The sequence below is a fragment of the Macaca fascicularis genome, chromosome 1 (assembly GCF_037993035.2).
Source record: "Macaca fascicularis isolate 582-1 chromosome 1, T2T-MFA8v1.1".
Taxonomy (NCBI): Eukaryota; Metazoa; Chordata; class Mammalia; order Primates; family Cercopithecidae; genus Macaca; species Macaca fascicularis.
In genome coordinates, this window is record NC_088375.1 from 105,462,657 (window position 1) to 105,482,430 (window position 19,774).

Sequence of the window (19,774 nt, forward strand, 5' to 3'; positions counted from 1 at the left end):
CGCCCGCCTCGGCCTCCCAAAGTGCTGAGATTATAGGCATGAGCCACTGTGCCCAGTCTATTCTTTTTTTTTTTTTTTTTTTTTTTTTTTTGAGACGGAGTCTCACTCTGTTACCCAGGCTGGAGTGCAGTGGCACGATCTCTGATCTCAGCTCACTGCAACCTCCACCTCCCAGGTTCAAGCAATTCTCCTGCCTCAGCCCCCTGAGTAACTGGGATTACAGGCGCGTGCCACCATGCCTGGCTAATTTTTGTATTTTTGTAGGGATAGGGGTTTTGCCATGTTGGCCAAGCTGGTCTTGAACTCCTGACCTTAGGTAATCTGCCCACCTCCAAAAGTGCTGGGATTACAGGCATGAGCCACGGCACCTAGCCTTTGTTTACTCTTAAAATTGAACTTTCTCAGGCTCTCTCTTTTTTTTCCCCTTCTCTTCTAATGCCTTTCACACCGTCATTTGCTTAAAAGGAAGTTTTCATGTGTCCAAGGTATAGATTACGATGCTATCTTTGCAGCTGTTGAGTAGGAGCAAATCTTACATAAGATTGCTCTGAGCATCTGCTTCCTTTTCTCTCTGTGACCTAAACTCTCCCCGTCCTGGCAACCAGATGGAGATCATCAGTTAGAAAATATTGAATAATTGTAAAATCTTTAAATAGAGATTAGTTTAATTTGAAATGTACAAGTATTCAGCATATGCTATTTATATATGTGTGTTCATGGATGTTTGTGTATGTGGTTTTGTGTGTGTGTGTGTGTGTCTCAATCCACCACCCACCCCATTCACCAGCCTGACAGATGACAGTGTTTCCAGAAGGAATGTAACTCATGCACATTTTTTCCATGTAAAGTTTTTTTTTTTTTTTTTTTTTTTTTTTTTTTTTTTTTTTGAGACGGAGTCTCGCTCTGTCGCCCAGGCTGGAGTGCAGTGGCCGCATCGCAGCTCACTGCAAGCTCCGCCTCCCGGGTCTATGCCATTCTCCTGCCTCAGCCTCCCGAGTAGCTGGGACTACAGGCGCCCGCCACCTCACCCGGCTAGTTTTTTGTATTTTTTAGTAGAGACGGGGTTTCACCGTATTAGCCAGGCTGGTCTCGATCTCCTGACCTTGTGATCCGCCCATCTCGGCCTCCCAAAGTGCTGGGATTACAGGCTTGAGCCACCGCGCCCGGCCCCATGTAAAGTTTTTTGTTTGGTTTTTTTTTTTTTGAGACAGAGTCTCACTCTGTCTCCCAGGCTGCAGTACAGTGGCCGGATCTCAGCTCACTGCAAGCTCTGCCTCCCGGGTCCACACCATTCTCCTGCCTCAGCCTCCCGAGTAGCTGGGACTACAGGCGCCCGCCACCTCGCCCGGCTAGTTTTTTTTGTATTTTTTAGTAGAGACGGGGTTTCACTGTGTTAGCCAGGATGGTCTCGATCTCCTGACCTCGTGATCCACCCGTCTTGGCCTCCCAATCATGTTAAGTTTTATAAGAAGACCAAACAGCTGCCAGTCTTAGTAAAATGCTGTGAAGAGATCCAGCCACATCAGTGGAAGCTACCTATAGACAGAGAAGAACACCGGCTCCCATTCTGGTTAAAGGTACAACCCTCTTCCTCAAAGTCTGTGGGAGGCAGAAGGTCACTGAAAGTTCTGAGAGAATATCAAGGGCTTCCTTAATTGACTAATGCTTTAGTTGTAGAACTAGGACTTCAGAAATCTTCCTCATTCACCTTTCTTCCCTTACTTTTCTGCCCTTCTCCGGGTGATTCTACAACATTTTCAAAATAATAGGTAAAATAATCATTTCCTAAAGGAAATTCAGAGAAGAGTTTCTAAAGTATATAATTGGAATGTGGTCTTTGTAGATTTGATATGCGGAGTTCCTTCTTGGAAAGATGCCTTGAGCTTGTCTCAGGTCCCTAAAACCTAGAAAGCCCAATTGTTTTTCCCAAATTTGTTGTTGTTTTGTTTTGTTTTGAGACAGAGTTTTGCTCTGTCCACCCAGTATATGGTGCAATCTTGGGTCCTCGCAACCTGTGCCTCCCAGGTTCAAGTGATTCTCCTGCCTCCGCCTCCCGAGTAGCTGGGATTCCAGGCACATGCCACCACACCCAGCTAATTTTTGCATTTTTAGTAGAGATGGGGTTTCACCATGTTGGTCAGGCTCGTCCTGAACTCCTGACCTCAAGTGATCTGCCCACTTCAGCCTCCCAAAGTGCTGGGATTACAGGCGTGAGTGACTGTGCCAAGCTTCTTTTTCCCAAATTCTGACATATGCTGGATCAGAGTGTTCTTGTTTCCAATAGGCCAGTCTGCCATCCATCCAGGAAGAACTGCGGCACATGGCTGATGGTGCTAGAGAGGTAGGACATGTGGCTGGAACCACTGAGATCAACTCAGATCGAAGCCTAGAAAAAGACAATTTGGAGTTGGAGAGTGAAACTCGGTACCCACTGCTATTGCCTAAGGGTGTGGTCCTGAAACTGAAGCCAGTTGCCAACCGTTTCCCCAGAAAGGCTTGGAGACAGAAGCGTTCATCAGTCTTGAAGCCCCTCCTTATCCAACCAAACCCCTCTCTCCAGCCTAGCTTCAACCCTGGGAAAACACCAGCCCAATCAACTCATTCAGAAGCCCCTCCAAGCAAAATGGTGGTCCAGATTCCTCACCTGATCCAGCCAGCCACTGTCTTACAGACAGTTCCAGGTGTCCCTCCACTGGGGGTCAGTGGGGGTGAGAGTTTTTTTTTTTTTTTTTTTTTTTTTTTTTTTGAGACGGAGTCTTGCGCTGTCGCCCAGGCTGGAGTGCAGTGGCCGGATCTCAGCTCACTGCAAGCTCCGCCTCCCGGGTTTACGCCATTCTCCTGCCTCAGCCTCCTGAGTAGCTGGGACTACAGGCGCCCGCCACCTCGCCCGGCTATGTTTTTGTATTTTTTAGTAGAGATGGGGTTTCACTGTGATAGCCAGGATGGTCTCGATCTCCTGACCTCGTGATCCGCCCGTCTCGGCCTCCCAAAGTGCTGGGATTACAGGCTTGAGCCACCGCGCCCGGCCGCAAGGGGGTGAGAGTTTTGAGTCTCCTGCAGCACTGCCTGCTATGCCCCCTGAGGGCAGGGCAAGCTTCCCTCTGTCTGAGTCCCAGATTTTGCTCTCTTCTGCCCCTGTGCCCAAGGTAATGCTGCCCTTCCTTGCCCCTTCTAAGTTTCGGAAGCCATATGTGAGACGCAGACCCTCAAAGAGAAGGGGAGTCAAGGCCTCTCGCTGTATGAAACCTGCCCCTGTTATCCACCACCCTGCATCTGTTATCTTCACTGTTCCTGCTACCACTGTGAAGATTGTGAGCCTTGGCAGTGGCTGTAACATGATCCAGCCTGTCAATGCGGCTGTGGCCCAGAGTCCCCAGACTATTCCCATTACCACCCTCTTGGTTAACCCTACTTCCTTCCCCTGTCAATTGAACCGGCCCCTTGTGGCCTCCTCTGTCTCACCCTTAATTGTTTCTGGCAATTCTGTGAATCTTCCTATACCATCCACCCCTGAAGATAAGGCCCACGTGAATGTGGACATTGCTTGTGCTGTGGCTAATGGGGAAAATGCCTTTCAGGGCCTAGAACCCAAATTAGAGCCCCAGGAACTATCTCCTCTCTCTGCTACTGTTTTCCCCAAAGTGGAACATAGCCCAGGGCCTCCACCAGCAGATGCAGAGTGCCAAGAAGGATTGTCAGAGAACAGTGCCTGTCGCTGGACTGTTGTGAAAACAGAGGAGGGAAGACAAGCTCTGGAGCCGCTGCCTCAGGGCATCCAGGAGTCTCTAAACAACTCTTCCTCTGGGGATTTAGAGGAAGTTGTCAAGATGGAACCTGAAGATGCTACAGAGGAAATCAGTGGATCCCCTGAGCGTGACATTTGTGATGACATCAAAGAGGAACATGCTGTGGAATTGGACACTGGCGTCGCAAGCGAGGAGTTGAACAGTGCTAGAGAGGTAAAGAAACAGACAGTCTTACAGAAGGAAGAGGAGAGGAGTCAGCCAGCTAAAACCCCTTCATCTTCTGAAGAGCACCCTGATGAAGGAACCTCAGGGACAGATGTGAACAAAGGATCATCAAAGAATGCTTTGTCCTCGATGGATCCTGAAGTGAGGCTTAGTAGCCCCCCAGGGAAGCCAGAAGACTCACCCAATGTTGATGATCAGTCAGTGGAGACTCCAGTTGGGCCAGAAACTGGAGGAGAGAAGAACGGGCTGGAAGAAGAGGAAGAAGAGGACTTTGATGACCTCACCCAAGATGAGGAAGATGAAATGTCATCAGCTTCTGAGGAATCTGTGCTTTCTGTCCCAGAACTCCAGGTGAGAGCTGGAGAATATTCTCAAGTATTTTGTGGACTCAGTAATATGTTTAATTTATTGATATGCCACCTGCTTGCTTGCTACACTATGGATAGTCCTAAAATCATTTTTATTTTATTTGTAATGCATTATGGAACATGATTGTGGGGTTGAGGTGAAATGAGATGGAAAGGATGAAATTTTACTGATTATATTAAACTGATTTATACATTAAATTGAATCACCTGACCATACTTTAAATGCCTTAAAAAATAGTAATAGGCTGAGCTTGGTGGCTCACGCCTGTAGTCCTAGCACTTTGGGAGGCCAAGGTGGGCAGAACACAAGGCCTGGAGTTTCAGACTGGTCTGGCCAATGTGGTGAAACCCCATCTATACTAAAAAATACAAAAATTAGCCAGGCGTGGTGGCGGGTGCCTGTAATCCCTGCTGCTCCAGATGCAGAGGCAGGAGAATCGCTTGAGCCCAGGAGACGGAGGTTGCAGTGAGCCGAGATCACGTCATTGTGCTCCAGCCTGGACAACAGAGCAAGGCTCTGTCTCAAAAAAAAAAAAAACGAAAACAACTAGTAAATAGCCGGGCATGGTGGCTCACACCTATAAATTCCAGCACTTTGGGAGGTCAAGGCGGGTGGATCATTTGAAGTTGGGAGTTCAAAACCAGCCTGACCAACATGGAGAAACCCTGTCGCTACTAAAAATACATCTACCCCTGAAGATAAGGCCCTTGCTCTTGAGCACTGTTCTCTGACATCAAGAGCACCCTGATGAAGGAACCTCAGGTTCACAAAATTAGCTGGGTGTGGTGGCGCATGCCTGTAATCCCAGTTACTCAGGAGGCCAAGGCAGGAGAATCGCTTGAACCGGGGAGGCAGAGGTTGTGGTGAGCTGAGATTACACCATTGCGCTCTAGCCTGAAAACTATCTTCAGGTTACAGAAGTTTGTAAAAGGGAACTTCTTCCTGTTTCCTACTGTCAGGCCGAATGTCAGCTATCACTGGGATTTCTTTTTTTTGTCTTGTTTTGTGTGCTTTTTTTCTTTTTTTTTTTTTTTTGAGACGGAGTCTCACTCTGTCTCCCAGATTGGAGTGCAGTGGCCTGTCTCCCAGATTGGAGTGCAGTGGCACAATTTCAGCTCACTGCAACCTCCGCCTCCCGGGTTCAAGCAATTCTCGTGCCTCAGCCTCGCAAGTAGCTGGGATTACAGGCATGTGCCACCGTACCTGACTAATTTTTGTATTTTTAGTAGAGATGGAGTTTCATTGTGTTGGTGAGGCTGATCTTGAACTCCTGGCCTCAAGTGATCCTCCCACCTTGGCCTCTCAAAGTGTCGGGATTACAGGCATGAGCCACTGTACCTGGCCCATTGCTGGGATTTCATAACTCAGGGAATTCCCCTCTGACAGCTGTGGTGGGCTCCCCATTATTTAACTTCAGATTACCCTGATACAGCTTTGTGCTGTTCTGCAATTCATGAGCCACTAGGAGCCATTATAAGTACTCTTTGGAGGGTTTTACAGGAAACAATGGAGAAACTGACTTGGCTGGCATCTGAAAGGCGCATGAGTCAGCAGGGTGAGTCTGAAGAAGAGAATTCTCAGGAGGAGAACTCTGAGCCAGAAGAGGAGGAAGAAGAAGCAGAAGGGGCCGGGTGCGGTGGCTCACGCCTGTAATCCCAGCACTTTGGGAAGCCGAGGCAGGCGAATCATAAGGTCAGGAGATCGAGACCACGGTGAAACCCTGTCTCTACTAAAAATACAAAAAATGAGCCGGGCGAGGTGGCGGGCGCCTGTAGTCCCAGCTACTCGGGAGGCTGGGGCAGGAGAATGGCGTGAACCCGGGAGGCGGAGCTTGCAGTGAGCCAGGATCGCGCCACTGCACTCCAGCTTGGGCGACAGAGCAAGACTCTGTCTCAAAAAAAAAAAAAAAAAAAAAAAAAAAAAAGAAGCAGAAGGAATGGAAAGCCTGCAGAAAGAGGATGAAACGATGGATGAAGCAGTTGGAGACTCAGCTGAGAAGCCTCCTTCTACTTTTGCCTCATCTGAGACTGCTCCAGAAGTGGAAACCAGCAGAACTCCACCAGGTGAGTTAGGCAAGCCTATACTGAAGGACCAGTCTCACTTAACCTCATTGTCTAGAGGACAGTGTGCAGAGTGGATAGCTTATAAACCAGGTGGAGGATTTCCAGAGGAAACCCTCTGGATCTCTTCTGCAACCCCCCACCCCCAAAACATGTTTAATGTGTTATCTTTGTGGAGAACAGATACTCAGAATTTTTTTTTTTTTTTGTTGAGACAGAGTCTCCCTGTGTCGCCCAGACTGGAGTGCAGTGGCCGGATCTCAGCTCACTGCAAGCTCTGCCTTCCGGGTTCACGCCATTCTCCTGCCTCAGCCTCCCGAGTAGCTGGGACTACAGGCGTCCGCCACCTCGCCCGGCTAGTTTTTGTATTTTTTAGTAGAGACGGGGTTTCACCGTGTTAGCCAGGATGGTCTCGATCTCCTGACCTTGTGATCCGCCCGTCTCGGCCTCCCAAAGTGCTGGGATTACAGGCTTGAGCCACCGCGCCCGGCCCAGAATTTTTTTTTTTTTTGAGATGGAGTTTTTGCTCTTGTTGCCCAGGCTAGAGTGCAGTTTCGTCATGATCTCACCTTAATGCAACCTCCACCTCCAAGGTTCAAGCGATTCTCCTGCCTCAGTCTCCTTAGTAGCTGGGATTACAGGCACGTGCCACCATGCCCAGCTAAATTTTTTTCATAGTTTTAGTAGAGACGGGGTTTCATCATGTTGGCCAGGCTGGTCTTGATCTCCTGACGTCAGGTGATCCAACCATCTCGGCCTCCCAAAGTGCTGGGATTACAGGTGTGAGCCACAGCGCCCAGCCTACTAAAAAAAATTTTTTGGCCGGGCGCGGTGGGCTCAAAAATTTTTAATTTGATTCTCATCCGTTGTTAGATTTGTATTAGCTTCGTTTTCTTTCTTCCTTTCTTCCTTCCTTCTTTCCCTCCCTCCCTCCCTCCCTCCCTCCTTCCTTTCTTTCTTCCTTTCTTTCTTTTTTCTCTTTTTTTTTTTTTTTGAGATGGAGTCTCACTCTGTCACCCAGCCTGGAGTGCAATGGCACGATCTCGGCTCACTGCAACCTCTGTCTCCCAGACTCAAGAAATTCTCCTGCCTCAGCCTCACGAGTAGCTGGGATTACAGGAGCCCACCACCACATCTGGTTAAGTTTTGTTTTGTTTTGTTTTGAGACGGAGTTTCACTCTCGTTGCTCAGGCTGGAGTGCAATGGCACAATCTTGGCTCTCTGCAACCTCCACCTCCTAGCTTCAATAGATTCTCCTGCCTCAGCCTCCTGGGTAGCTGGGATTACAGGTGAGCACCACCACGCTATATTTATTTTTGTATTTCTTTAATAGGGATGGGGTTTCACCATGTTGGCCAGGCTGTTCTCAAACTACTGACGTCAGATAATCTGTCCCCCTCGGCCTCCCAAAGTGCTGGGATTACAGGCGTGAGCCACCGCACCCAGCCTGGTTCACTTTCTTGTACTGGTTCTTAGCTCATCTGTCATGTGTGGGGCTAAGACTCATGTTTATTTCAGAATATACTGCTTGTTCCTCATCCAGACATAGTCTCTCAAGAGCGCTACAGAAGCCACACTTGCTCTTTAGACTTCCTTTCTCAATATGAAGTAGCTGATTATCTCGTCATCTCAATTAAGGCAGTTACACTGCAGACTCTGCGTAGAGCTGACTTGACAGACTTACTTCTCATACCATTTTCCCAACAACTTTTTCCTTGACTTGCTCCATAATATTGAATAGGATTTGGCTTGGGTGGTGCATGTGGTGGAACGGGAAGATCAGGTGTTGCAGGGACGCAGAAAGAATGTTTTTCATGTGTGCTACAAGGAGACAGCATCAAAGCTGCTGGAAAAAGCTGAAACAATCATAGAGCTTGCAACAAGTGGGGAAGTTGGGGTTGGGCCAGCAAGGACACCTACAAGCTGCTGTTGCAGTATGATGAGGACATTCTTGAGCAAGAGCCCCTCAGGGAGCAGAAGGACTTGGCTTTTGCCCAAGCTTGTCTGACCAGGGTAGGGAAATGTTGCTTCCTGTTACTGCCAGTCTCTATGACTATGGCTGCTTCTCCTTCAAGGGAGGTGTTTTAAAAAATAAAGTCTGTTTTTCAGGGTACAGCCTTTGTACGCCTCTGCTTTAGTTTTTCTGGCTAAAGATCTCTGTGAGAGAACCACAGGAGAATTAGAGTTCAATCGTAAGTATGCTTATTGTTAGTACCCACCACTGAAAGGCTAGCTTGCTTCAGGTAGACAGCAAGGGAGGGGTCCCCTGAGAGCCCCCAACCCATGGGTTAAATGCCTCATCTTCACATAACATAAAAAGCAGTCTGGAAAAAAAAAAATCCAACTGCAGGCACCAGTAAGGGAACTAGCACAGGGGGTTGTATCTGGATACATGCCCACAACTACACAGATAGGAGAACCTCCAGCCCACTTATAAAAACTTGCACAAACCTCTCACTCAGATAAGGGAACAAGGCCAGACATAGAAATGCCTTTTTCCTTTGTATAATCAGTGGGCTCCCAGGAGAATGTTTCTCCTTTTGTGGGCACGAACACAGTGGGCTCTGGTGGGTTCTGATGGGCACTTTCCTTTCAATATTGGACTGTGAGCCTGACCTCTATGAATCATCTCTTCAGGTCCTGATTGGTCCCAGGCGAAGGTCCCAGGCCAAGCTTTCACTTCAGCTACTGAAAGGTCCTGGGCCAAGCTGAGTAGCCCTTATAAATCTTCACTTCAGCTCCTGACTGGTCCTGGGCTAAGCTAAATCATGCTTTCTGTAAGACAGCCAACAGACTAAGCATATTCCTTCCCCTTCCTAGTCTGTAAAAACCCCAGACACCAGCCTCATAGTGGGCAACACATTCGAGCCCTCTTCTCCACTGCAGAGAGCTTTCTTCTTCAACTTATTAAACTTTTGCTCCAACCTCACCCTTGTTACCATACACTTTTATGTTCTTGAACATGAGACGAATAACTCCAAGTACTATCTCAGACAACAAGAGACTGCTACATCTTGGTGCATTGGCAAGACTACAACATATTCTGGAGCATTGGCTGGGAATATAGGGATTAATCAGAAGGATGAATAGGAACAGACCTTTAACTCTTTACTTTCCAAGGCTTCTTGTCCTCAGTTTTGTCTCCCAAAAGCAAACAAAACACTGGCCTCCTGTCAGCCATTTTAAAACAGTTAGCATGGCTGCCAGCCTTAAGACTCAGCAGACAGGCTTGCTGGAGAGGACTTTGGCAATCCCCATTTGCCCTTGGGTGTTGGGAATTTTGGCTCTGTTCCAATTCAGTTTCCTTTCACAGAGGGCCTAGCCAGCATGTGGAATTGGAAGGAGGTCCTAGAGCAACTGAAGGTTCCTGGCTGAGGCTACACATCGGTGTTACCTGAAGGTCCTTGACCTAACTCTGGTCCCTGACAACCTGTCAGGGCATCAGCACAAGGTCTTCCAGTCTTTTTCTATTGCATTATTTTCCTCCTTTCTTTTCATGGCTATCATGTCTCCTATCCCTTCTTTGTTTTTCTTTTTGTTTTGAGACGGAGTTTCACTCTTTCACCCAGGCTGGAGTGAAGTGGCACAATTTCGGCTCACTGCAACCTCCACCCCCTAGGTTCAAGCAATTCTCCTGCCTCAGCCTCCTGAGTAGCTGGGATTACAGGTATGCACCACCATGCCCGGCTAATTTTTTTTTTTTTTTTTTTGACACAGAGTTTTGCTCTTGTTGCCCAGGCCAGAGTGCAGTGGCATAATCTCAGCTCACCACAACCTCCGCTTCCTGGGTTCAAGTGATTCTCCTGCCTCAGCCTCCGGAGTAGCTAGGATTTCAGGCATGCGCCACCATGCCTGGCTAATTTTGTATTTTTAGTATAGACGGGGTTTCTCCAAGTTGGTCAGACTGATCTCGAACTCCCAACCTCAGGTGATCAGCCCACCTCGGCCCCCTAAAGTGCTGGGATTATAGGCGTGAGCCACCATGCCTGGTCAATTTTTGTATTCTTAGTAGAGACAGGGTTTTGCCACGTTGGCCAGGCTGGTCTAGAACTCCTGACCTCAGGTGATTCACCCACCTCAGCCTCCCAAAGTGCTAGGATTACAGATGTGAGGCACCATGCCAGCCATCCTATCCCTTCTTTGTATGCAATGTTGCGGGTGTTTTTACAGTCTAGGAATATAATCTTGCTTGATAGAGTCAGTTGGTGCCTTAGTAATTAGTACTGTAATTCAATGAATTGTCTCTGTGGTTTCCTTGAAATAGGGGTATTCCAAGACCTGGATCTGAACACCTATTTATCTCCCAGTGATAGCACTCAGTTGGAAGGGGGTTATTTCTCCCCAAGAAACTATCCCCCACTTTATTAGGCTGTTTCTTTACCCATGTGAGAAGCCAGCACTGTCCAGGAGAACTAGACCGCCTTTCCATAAAACAAGTTAATTTTCTTCTGCTGGGAGGCATACTGTGAGGACAGCCTGTCAAACCCCAAACCTCTCTTTATAACTATTGTCTGAAAGAATTTGGAGTCAGTTTTTCCCAAGCATTTCTAATCCTACAGTGCCACATAGTGGAATATGATTTTTCTTTGTGGGGAGCCTTGTTAACTCTTTGTCCAAAACTTACAATTCCTCAATTATTTTCCCTCTTGTGTCCCATTATCAGTGATCAGGCCCCATGCCCTATTTGTAGACAGGAAAACTACACTTCCAGCACCCAGGAGGAAGCCATTCTGGCAAGACAGAATTAGCCTCAATACTGTCCCCTCAAAGGAAGGACAGCCATTCAATCCTTACGTTTTTTGAGGCACCTGTTCTGCATCCAACAACACTGGGATGGGATTCAAACAAAAAGGGATTTTATGTTTGGAAGTCAATCTATCCCATTCTCTGGAATTCTGATGTTTCTCTGGGGCCATAGCAAGGGAAGCCAGAGGTAGTATTAGGACACATTCTCCATTACAGAGACTCTGGGGTACCTTGGGAGCCTTTTGGGCTGAGTTGGTCTAGGAAACCAACAGGGTGGACAGCTAGGGCTTTGTGCAGGTGAGCGTGAATAGTTCTGCTGACCAGCTCCTCTGGATGCATGGGTGAAGGTCATGCTTCCATTCATGGGTAGCATCTATGATAATAGCCAGGACCCAGAGGATGCGAAGGAAGGAGGAGAAGGGGGATCCCATGCCTCCCTTTCCCTCCATCCTTGGTCATACCAAAAGCAGGAAAGGGAGTGAGGGATGCCTTATATCCCTTCTCTTTCTAGATGGGTAACAAACTGTTGTGGGAAGTCAGGGACCCCAAACGGAGGGACTGGCTGGAGCCGTGGCAGAAGAACATAAATTGTGAAGATTTCATGGGCATTTATCACTTCCTTAGTGATACTTTCATAATTTCTTACGCCTGTCTTTATTTTAATCTCAATCCTATTATCTTCGTAAGCTGAGGATGTACGTCACCTCAGGACCACTGTGATGATTGCATTAACTGTACAAATTGATTGTAAAACGTGTGTTTGAACAATATGAAATCAGTGCACCTTGAAAAAGAACAGAATAACAGTGATTTTAGGGAACAAGGGAAGACAACCATAAGGTCTGACTGCCTGCGGGGTCAGGCAGAATAGAGCCATATTTTTCTTCTTGCGGAGAGCCTATAAACCGACATGCAAGTAGGGAAGATATCGCTAAATTATTTTCCCAGCAAGGAATATTAATAATGAATACTCTGGGGAAGGAATGCATTCCTGCGGGAGGTCTATAAACGGCCGCTCTGGGAGTGTCTGTCTTATGCGGTTGAGATAAGGACTGAAATATGCCCTGGTCTCCTGCAGTACCCTCAGGCTTATTAGGGTAGGGAAAAACTCCGCCCTGGTAAATTTGAGGTCAGACCGGTTCTCTGCTGTCAAACCCTATTTTATGTTGTTTAAGATGTTTATCAAGACAATACATGCACAGCTGAACATAGACCCTTATCAGGAGTTTTTGATTTTGCCCTTTGCCTCGTGATCTTTGCTTTGCCCTTTGCCTTGTGATCTTTATTGGCCTCAGAAGTATGTGATCTTTGTTCTCCTTTTTGCCCTTTGAAGCATGTGATCTTTGTGACCTACTCCCTGTTCGTACACCCCCTCCCCTTTTGAAGTCCTTAATAAAAACCTGCTGGTTTTGCATCTCAGGTGGGCATCACTGTCCTACTGATATATGGTGTCACTCCCAGAGGCCCAGCTAAAATTTCTCTCTTTGTACTCTTTCTCTTTATTTCTCAGCTGGCCAACACTTATGGAAAATAGAAAGAACCTACGTTGAAATACTGGGGGCAAGTTCCCCCAATAACAAACGATCTGCAATCTGCACTCTCCTCTAGTGCATGCTGAAACACTGGAACTCCTTTGATTGTGAGACTGAAGAAAAAACAACTTATATTCTATTGCACAAGGGCATGGCCATCTTACACACAGGAGGTCTGGCCTCCTCAGGGAAGCATTAATTTCAATACTATACAACAACTATATCTTATTTTGCCCTGTGAGACAACCCACATCTTTGTAAGTGTTGTAAAATTAACCCTTCCCTCTTAGCAGCCATATCAGGCAAGCCTACAGAATATAATTCCCCAAAGTCAGAGAGGCAAACCCTTGAGGAACCCTCTAATGCAACTTCTCAGTGCCCTAACTGCCTCCCTTATCTGGGCCCCCCAATAGCCATATCATCAGCCCCTCCAGCTGTGCTACCCAAAAAGCCACCAACTTCACTGTTGCCTTTGCAGGAAATGCCAAATGGACATGGTGCTACTAGGTTTCAAGTTCCCTTCTCATTTCAGGACCTTAGACAAATAATGGGATACCCAGGCAAGTTATCTGATGACCTTCATAGATATATAGAGGCTTTCTAAAATCTAACCCAAGTGTTTGATCTTACGTGGAGAGATGCTATGCTACTTTTATGCCATACCCTAACTGTTGCAGAGAAACAGGAAGCCCTACAGGCAGCAGGAATATTCAGAGATGAACAGCATGTCTCCTATAACCAGTCAAAAGAAAAACCCAATCAAAAGGGGAAATGGGGTAAAAAAGAGACAAAATCCACTTTCCCAATAGGAAGAGAAACTATGCCCCTTTAAAACCCTAATTGGTGCCAGGCACGGTGGCTCATGCCTGTAATTTCAGCACTTTGGGAGGCTGAGGCAGGTGGATCACCTGAAGTTGGGAGTTTGAGACCAGCCTGACCATCTTGGAGAGACCCCGTCTCTACTAAAAATACAAAATTAGCTGGGCATGGTGGCGCATGCCTGTAATCCCAGCTACTCAGGAGGCTGAGGCAGGAGAGTTACTTGAACCCGGGAGGCAGCAGTTGCAGTGAGATGAAATCGGGCCATTGCACTCCAGCTTGGGTAACAAGAGCAAAACTCTGAAAACAAAACAAAACAAAACTCTAATTGGAGTCCTGGTGATCCTATAGATGAGTGGAAAAGAAAACACTTTCTGATGTGCAAGCCTTTTAAGGCATGCAAAGAATCAGAACCAAAACTCTTAATTACTCAAAACTGTCCTTGTTGAATCAGAAACCAAATGAAAATCTCTCAGCCTTTTTGGAAAGGATGTAAAAAGCTTTAATGAACTCGGGCAGCCCCTGATAGCAGATGCAAGTTGCTGAAACAGGCCCTGTCCAAAGATCTTTCTAGTTTTTGTCACCCTCAAGTTGATACTTTGCAGTATGTAAAGACACTCTCCTCTGTGCCCCAACCAAAGAGGTCTCAGGAAGGTACTAAGGCTCTCCTCAATTTCATAGCTGAAAGGGAATATAGGGTCTCAAAATCTAAAGCTCAGCTTTGTCAAACTTCAGTGAAGTACCTGAGTCTGGTCTTATCAGAAGGGAATAGAGCACCAGGTAAGGAAAGGATTAAGCCCATTTCCTTTAACAGTTAAGGGTATTCTTAGGCATTACTGGATTTTGCAGACTGTGGGTACCTGGGTATGGTGAGATAGCTTTCCCTTTATACCACCTCACAAAAGTAACTCAAGCAGCTAAAACTCACTCCCTAACTTGGGAACCTAAAACTCAAAAGCCTTTAACCAGTTAAAGCAAGTTTTACTTAATGCACCATTCCTCAGTCTTCTCATAGGGAGGGCATTTAATTTCTATGTATTACAAAGGAAGGGAATGGCCCTGGGAGTTTTAACTAAGGCTCAAGGTCCAGCTCAACAGCCAGTGGTTTACCTAAGCAAGGAACTTAGCCTGGTGGCAAGCAGTTGCAGCAGTGGCTTTGCTGGTGCCAGAAGCCACTGGGTTAAACACGGGGAATAATTTAACTGTTTGCACCCCACATAGTATAGCAGGACTGCTGTCCTCTAAGGGAAGTCTCTGTCTAACAGAAAAATTGCCTTATCAAAAATCAAGCTTTGCTGCTAGAGGAATCTGCAGTCCAGTTGAAAACCTACCCTTGCCTGAACCCAACCACTTTCTCCCACAGGAAATTGGAGAACCTGAACATGATTGTGAACAGATAGTGGTACAAACCAGTAAAAGAAATGATAAGGCTGCCGGGCGCGGTGGCTCAAGCCTGTAATCCCAGCACTTTGGGAGGCCGAGGCGGGCGGATCACAAGGTCAGGAGATCGAGACCACAGTGAAACCCCGTCTCTACTAAAAATACAAAAAATTAGCCGGGCGCAGTGGCGGGCGCCTGTAGTCCCAGCTACTCAGGAGGCTGAGGCAGGAGAATGGCGTGAACCCAGGAGGCGGAGCTTGCAGTGAGCCGAGATCGCGCCACTGCACTCCAGCCTGGGCAACAGCGTGAGACTCCGTCTCAAAAAAAAAAAAAAAAAAAAGAAATGATAAGGATTGGCTGGGCGCAGTGGCTCACGCCTGTAATCCCAGCACTTTGGGAGGCCGAGGCGGGTGGATCACGATGTCAGGAGATTGAGACCATTCTGGCTAACATGGTGAAACTCCCTCTCTACTAAAAATACAAAAACTTAGCCAGACATGGTGGCGAGCACCTGTAGTCCCAGCTACTCGGGATGCTGAGGCAGGAGAATGGTGTGAACCCAGGTGGCAGAGCTTGCAGTGAGCTGAGATGGTGCCACTGCACTCCAGCCTGGGCAACAGAGCGAGACTCCATTTCAAAAAAAAAAAAAAAAAAGAAAGAAATGATAAGGATCACTGTTTATATTCTCTGTAAAGTTTTGTTTAATGAAAAGGATTTTCATGAAGAGCACTCAGCTTAATTGACACTGGGTATCCAACCTACAGGTATGTTCAAAAGTCCTTTATGTTTTTCTCTTCATAAATCTTGTTTTTCTGGAAAAGGCTTTTTTTCCTCTGTCAACTGAATTACTTTTTCCCACTCCATCTTGCCATTCTTGGTGCATGGATGAAAGGCCCTAGGATGACTTCTGGTGGCCTGGGACTCTTTGGGAAAACAGACAAGATGTCAGAAATCCCATTTTAGAAAAAAATACCTGTTTTCCACATGGAACCCCTGGAATCCCGCTTAAAATCTGTTTTTGTCTCCCAACTATGCATGTTTATTAGGCTCCAAAACGACATGCTTTTCTAGCCCTGTTCCTAAAAAGCTCCATCACAAGCTGCTGGATCTTTTTTCTGTCTATATAGTCCTATATGAGTTATGTGTGTGATGTCTATTAAAAAACCCTCTAATTAATTGACTTAAAGAAGGATAAGTGCTTGGATTAAATATTTTTATAGGGATAATGAAGGCTTTGGTACCTTTCAGTTCATGTGACTTTAATTTTTTTTTTTTTTTGAGACGGAGTCTCGCTCTGTCACCCAGGCTGGAGTGCAGTGGCCGGATCTCAGCTCACTGCAAGCTCCACCTCCCGGGTTCACACCATTCTCCTGCCTCAGCTTCCCGAGTAGCTGGGACTACAGGCGCCCGCCACCTCGCCCGGCTAGTTTTTTCTATTTTTTAGTAGAGACGGGGTTTCACCAGGTTAAATTATGCAGTGTGGGGAAAAGAAAGAGAGATCAGCCTGTTACTGTGTCTATATAGAAAGAATCAGACATAAGAGACTCCATTTTGTTCTGTATTTGAGATGCTGTTAATCTGTGACCCTACCCCCAACCTTGTCCTTGCAAGAGACATGTGCTGTGGTGACTCAAGGTTTAACGGATTTTCGGATTTTCGGTTGTGCAGGATGTGCTTTGTTAAACAAGTGCCCGAAGGCAGTATGCTTGTGAAAGGTCATCACCATTCTCTTAATCTCAAGTACCCAGGGACACGTACACTGCCAAAGGTCGCAGGGACCTCTGCCTAGGAAAGCTAGGTATTGTCCAAGGTTTCTCCCCGTGTGATAGTCTGAAATATGGCCTCGTGGGAAGGGAAAGACCTGATCGTCCCACAGCCCGACACCCGTGAAGGGTCTGTGCTGAGGAGGATTAATATAAGAGGAAAGAAGGCCTCTTGGCAGTTGAGATAGAGAAAAGCATCTGTCTCCTGCCCATCCCTGGGCAATGGAACATCTCCGTGTAAAACCCGATTGTATGTTCTATTTACTAAGATGGGAGAAAACCGCCTTAGGGTGAAAGGTAGGACTTGCTAGTGCAGTGCTGCTCTTTATGCACTAAAAAGGTTTATGGAGATGTTTGCATATGCATATCAAGGCACAGCACTTTTCCTTAAACGTATTCACAGAGATCTTTATTCATATGTCTTACTGCTGACCTTCTCCCTATGATGATCCTATTATCCTGCCACTTCCCTTTTTCTAAGATGGTAAAGATAATGATCAGTAACTGAGAGAACTCAGAGACCAGTGCCGGCGTGGGTCCTCTGTATACTGAGCACCGGTCCCCTGGGCCCACTTTTTCTTTCTCTATACTTTGTCTCTGTGTGTCATTTCTTTTCTCAAGTCTCTCGTTCCACCTAACGAGAAACGCCCACAGATGTAACGCTCACAGATGTGGAGTGCAAGTCAGATACTAGGCTTGCTGAATGTTCTAAGGTTGTAAACTGCTTCTTTGGCCTTTAAACTTGCCTGCTTTACAATTGGTAAGACCTGGGGACATATGGAAGTAACCATTCCCCTAACTATGCTGGAAGGAGTCAGACTTTATCTGCACCTAGCACATAATTAAAACAACTTTACCAGGTTTTACGTTCAAGTTTAAAATTGCCAAGAGTTACCATTATAACATGTAATTTAGACTACTGAAAATAGATTTACATGCAAGGTGTGCAAGAACAGTAAAATGTCTTTTTAGTCAAAGATTATAAGAAGGCATGGAAATGTACATTTTGCCTAGGGATAAAGGATTGTCTTAAATTAGATAAAATAAAGCAAAAAGTTTAAGCAAATGTGGAAAGATGGTAAAAATCTTCCAAAAGGAAACTGTGAACATATTGACTAAATTCAAAAGGGATTTTCTGAAAATGGAGCATTGAAATAAAAGCACATGGCCACACACGGTGGCAACACCTGTAATCCCAGCACTTTGGGGGGCAAAGGCGGGTGGATCACCTGAGGTTCGGAGTTCAAGACCGACCTGACAAGCATAGAGAAACCCCATCTCTACTAAAAATACAAAAAATTAGGCGGGTGTGGTTGCACATGCCTGTAATTCCAGCTATCCAGGAGGCTGAGGCAGGAGAATCGCTTTAACCCTGTAGGCGGAGGATGTGGTGAGCCTAGATCGTGCCATTGCACTCCAGCCTGGGCAACAAGAGTGAAACTCTGTCTCAAAAAAAAAAAAAAAAAAAAAAAGCACAAGGTTTTCTTAAGATGCTACTCTCCTCTTTAGCAAGATTTGTAAAGGGTTATGAAAGGTTCATGAAAATCTGACCCCATGGTCAAACTGATTAAGATTGAATAGAATTGGGCAACCCTTGGCTGGGCGCAGTGGCTCATGCCTGTAATCCCAGCACATTGGGAGGCCAAGGCGGGCAGATCACGAGGTCGGGAGATGGAGACCATCCTGGTTAACACAGTGAAACCCCGTCTCTACTAAAAATACAAAAAATTAGCAGGGCGTGGTGGCGGGCACCTAGTTACTTGGGAGACTGAGGCAGGAGAATGGCGTGAACCCAGGAGGCAGAGCTTGCAGTGAACCTAGATCGTGCCACTGCACTCCATCCAGCCTAGATGACAGAGTGAGACTCCATCTCAAAAAAAAAAAAAAGGCCGGGCGCGGTGGCTCAAGCCTGTAATCCCAGCACCTTGGGAGGCCGAGACGGGCGGATCACGAGGTCAGGAGATCGAGACCATCCTGACTAACACGGTGAAACCCCATCTCTACTAAAAAATACAAAAAACTAGCCGGGCGTGGTGGCAGGCGCCTGTAGTCCCAGCTACTCGGGAGGCTGAGGCAGGAGAATGGCGTCAACCCGGGAGGCGGAGCTTGCAGTGAGCTGAGATCCGACCACTGCACTCCAGCCTGAATGGCAGAGCGAGACTCCGTCTCAAAAAAAAAAAAAAAAAAAAAAAAAAAAAAAAAAAAAATTGGGCAACCCTTCTGGGTCCCCTTTCACTGTGTGGAAGCGGCCGGGCACGGTGGCTCAAGCCTGTAATCCCAGCACTTTGGGAGGCCGAGACGGGCGGATCACGAGGTCAGGAGATTGAGACCATACTGGCTAACACGGTGAAACCCCGTCTCTACTAAAAAATACAAAAAAGTAGCCGGGTGAGGTGGCGGGCGCCTGTAGTCCCAGCTACTCGGGAGGCTGAGGCAGGCGAATGGCGTAAACCTGGGAGGTGGAGCTTGCAGTGAGCTGAGATCCGGCCACTGCACCCCAGCCTGGGCGGCAGAGCAAGACTCCGTCTCAAAAAAAAAAAAAAAAAGAAATATCACTGTGTGGAAGCTTTACTTTTGCTTTCACTTTACTTTCACTTTCACTTTAATAAATCTTGCCATCACACACTCTTTGGGTCCGTGTGTTTCTCTGATGGAGCTGTAACACTCACCCATGGCTTCATTCCTTGAAGCCCGTGAAACCACGAACCCTTCAGTCGAGAAAAGACCTTTGATTAGGAGAAGACTTCGCGTCTCATTCCCAGGGACCCTTCCAGGATTTCTCCAAAGCAGTAACATTGGACCCCTTTTGCTTGCTGTTCTGTTCTATCTTCTGGCTAGAAATTGGAGGAAAACACCAGGCACCTGTCAGCCATTTAAATGTGACAAGCGGCCATGCACGGTGGCTCACGCCTATAATCCCAGCACTGTGGGAGGCCGAGGCGGGTGGATCATGAGGTCAGGAGATCGAGACCATCCTGGCTAACACAGTGAAACCCCATCTCTTAAAAATACAAAAAAATTAGCTGGGCGTGGTGGCGGGCGCCTGTAGGTACTCGGGAGGCTGAGGCAGGAGATTGGCGGGAACCTGGGAGGCGGAGCTTGTAGTGAGTCAAGATTGCGCCAGGTACTCCAGC

General features: G+C 47.0%; 2 protein-coding genes across 2 annotated transcripts in view; both read left to right on the plus strand.

Annotated features, from left to right (window-relative positions):
- The first annotated feature begins 497 nt into the window (after positions 1 to 497).
- LOC141409800 (YY1-associated protein 1-like) lies at positions 498 to 4,537 on the plus strand. The gene is made up of 3 exons (XM_074034012.1): positions 498 to 519; positions 1,402 to 1,577; positions 2,285 to 4,537. Exons 1-3 carry the CDS (start codon positions 498 to 500, stop codon positions 2,966 to 2,968), a joined length of 882 nt encoding a protein of 293 aa, XP_073890113.1. The 3' UTR covers positions 2,969 to 4,537.
- LOC141409802 (GON-4-like protein) overlaps positions 3,037 to 19,774 on the plus strand; it is a 30,664-nt gene continuing 13,926 nt past the window's right edge. The window contains exons 1-3 of the mRNA XM_074034017.1: positions 3,037 to 4,322; positions 5,841 to 5,984; positions 6,125 to 6,403. Of these exons, the coding sequence (XP_073890118.1) occupies positions 3,072 to 4,322; positions 5,841 to 5,984; positions 6,125 to 6,403 (1,674 nt within the window). The 5' untranslated portion in view covers positions 3,037 to 3,071. The remainder of the gene's footprint in view (positions 4,323 to 5,840; positions 5,985 to 6,124; positions 6,404 to 19,774) is intronic.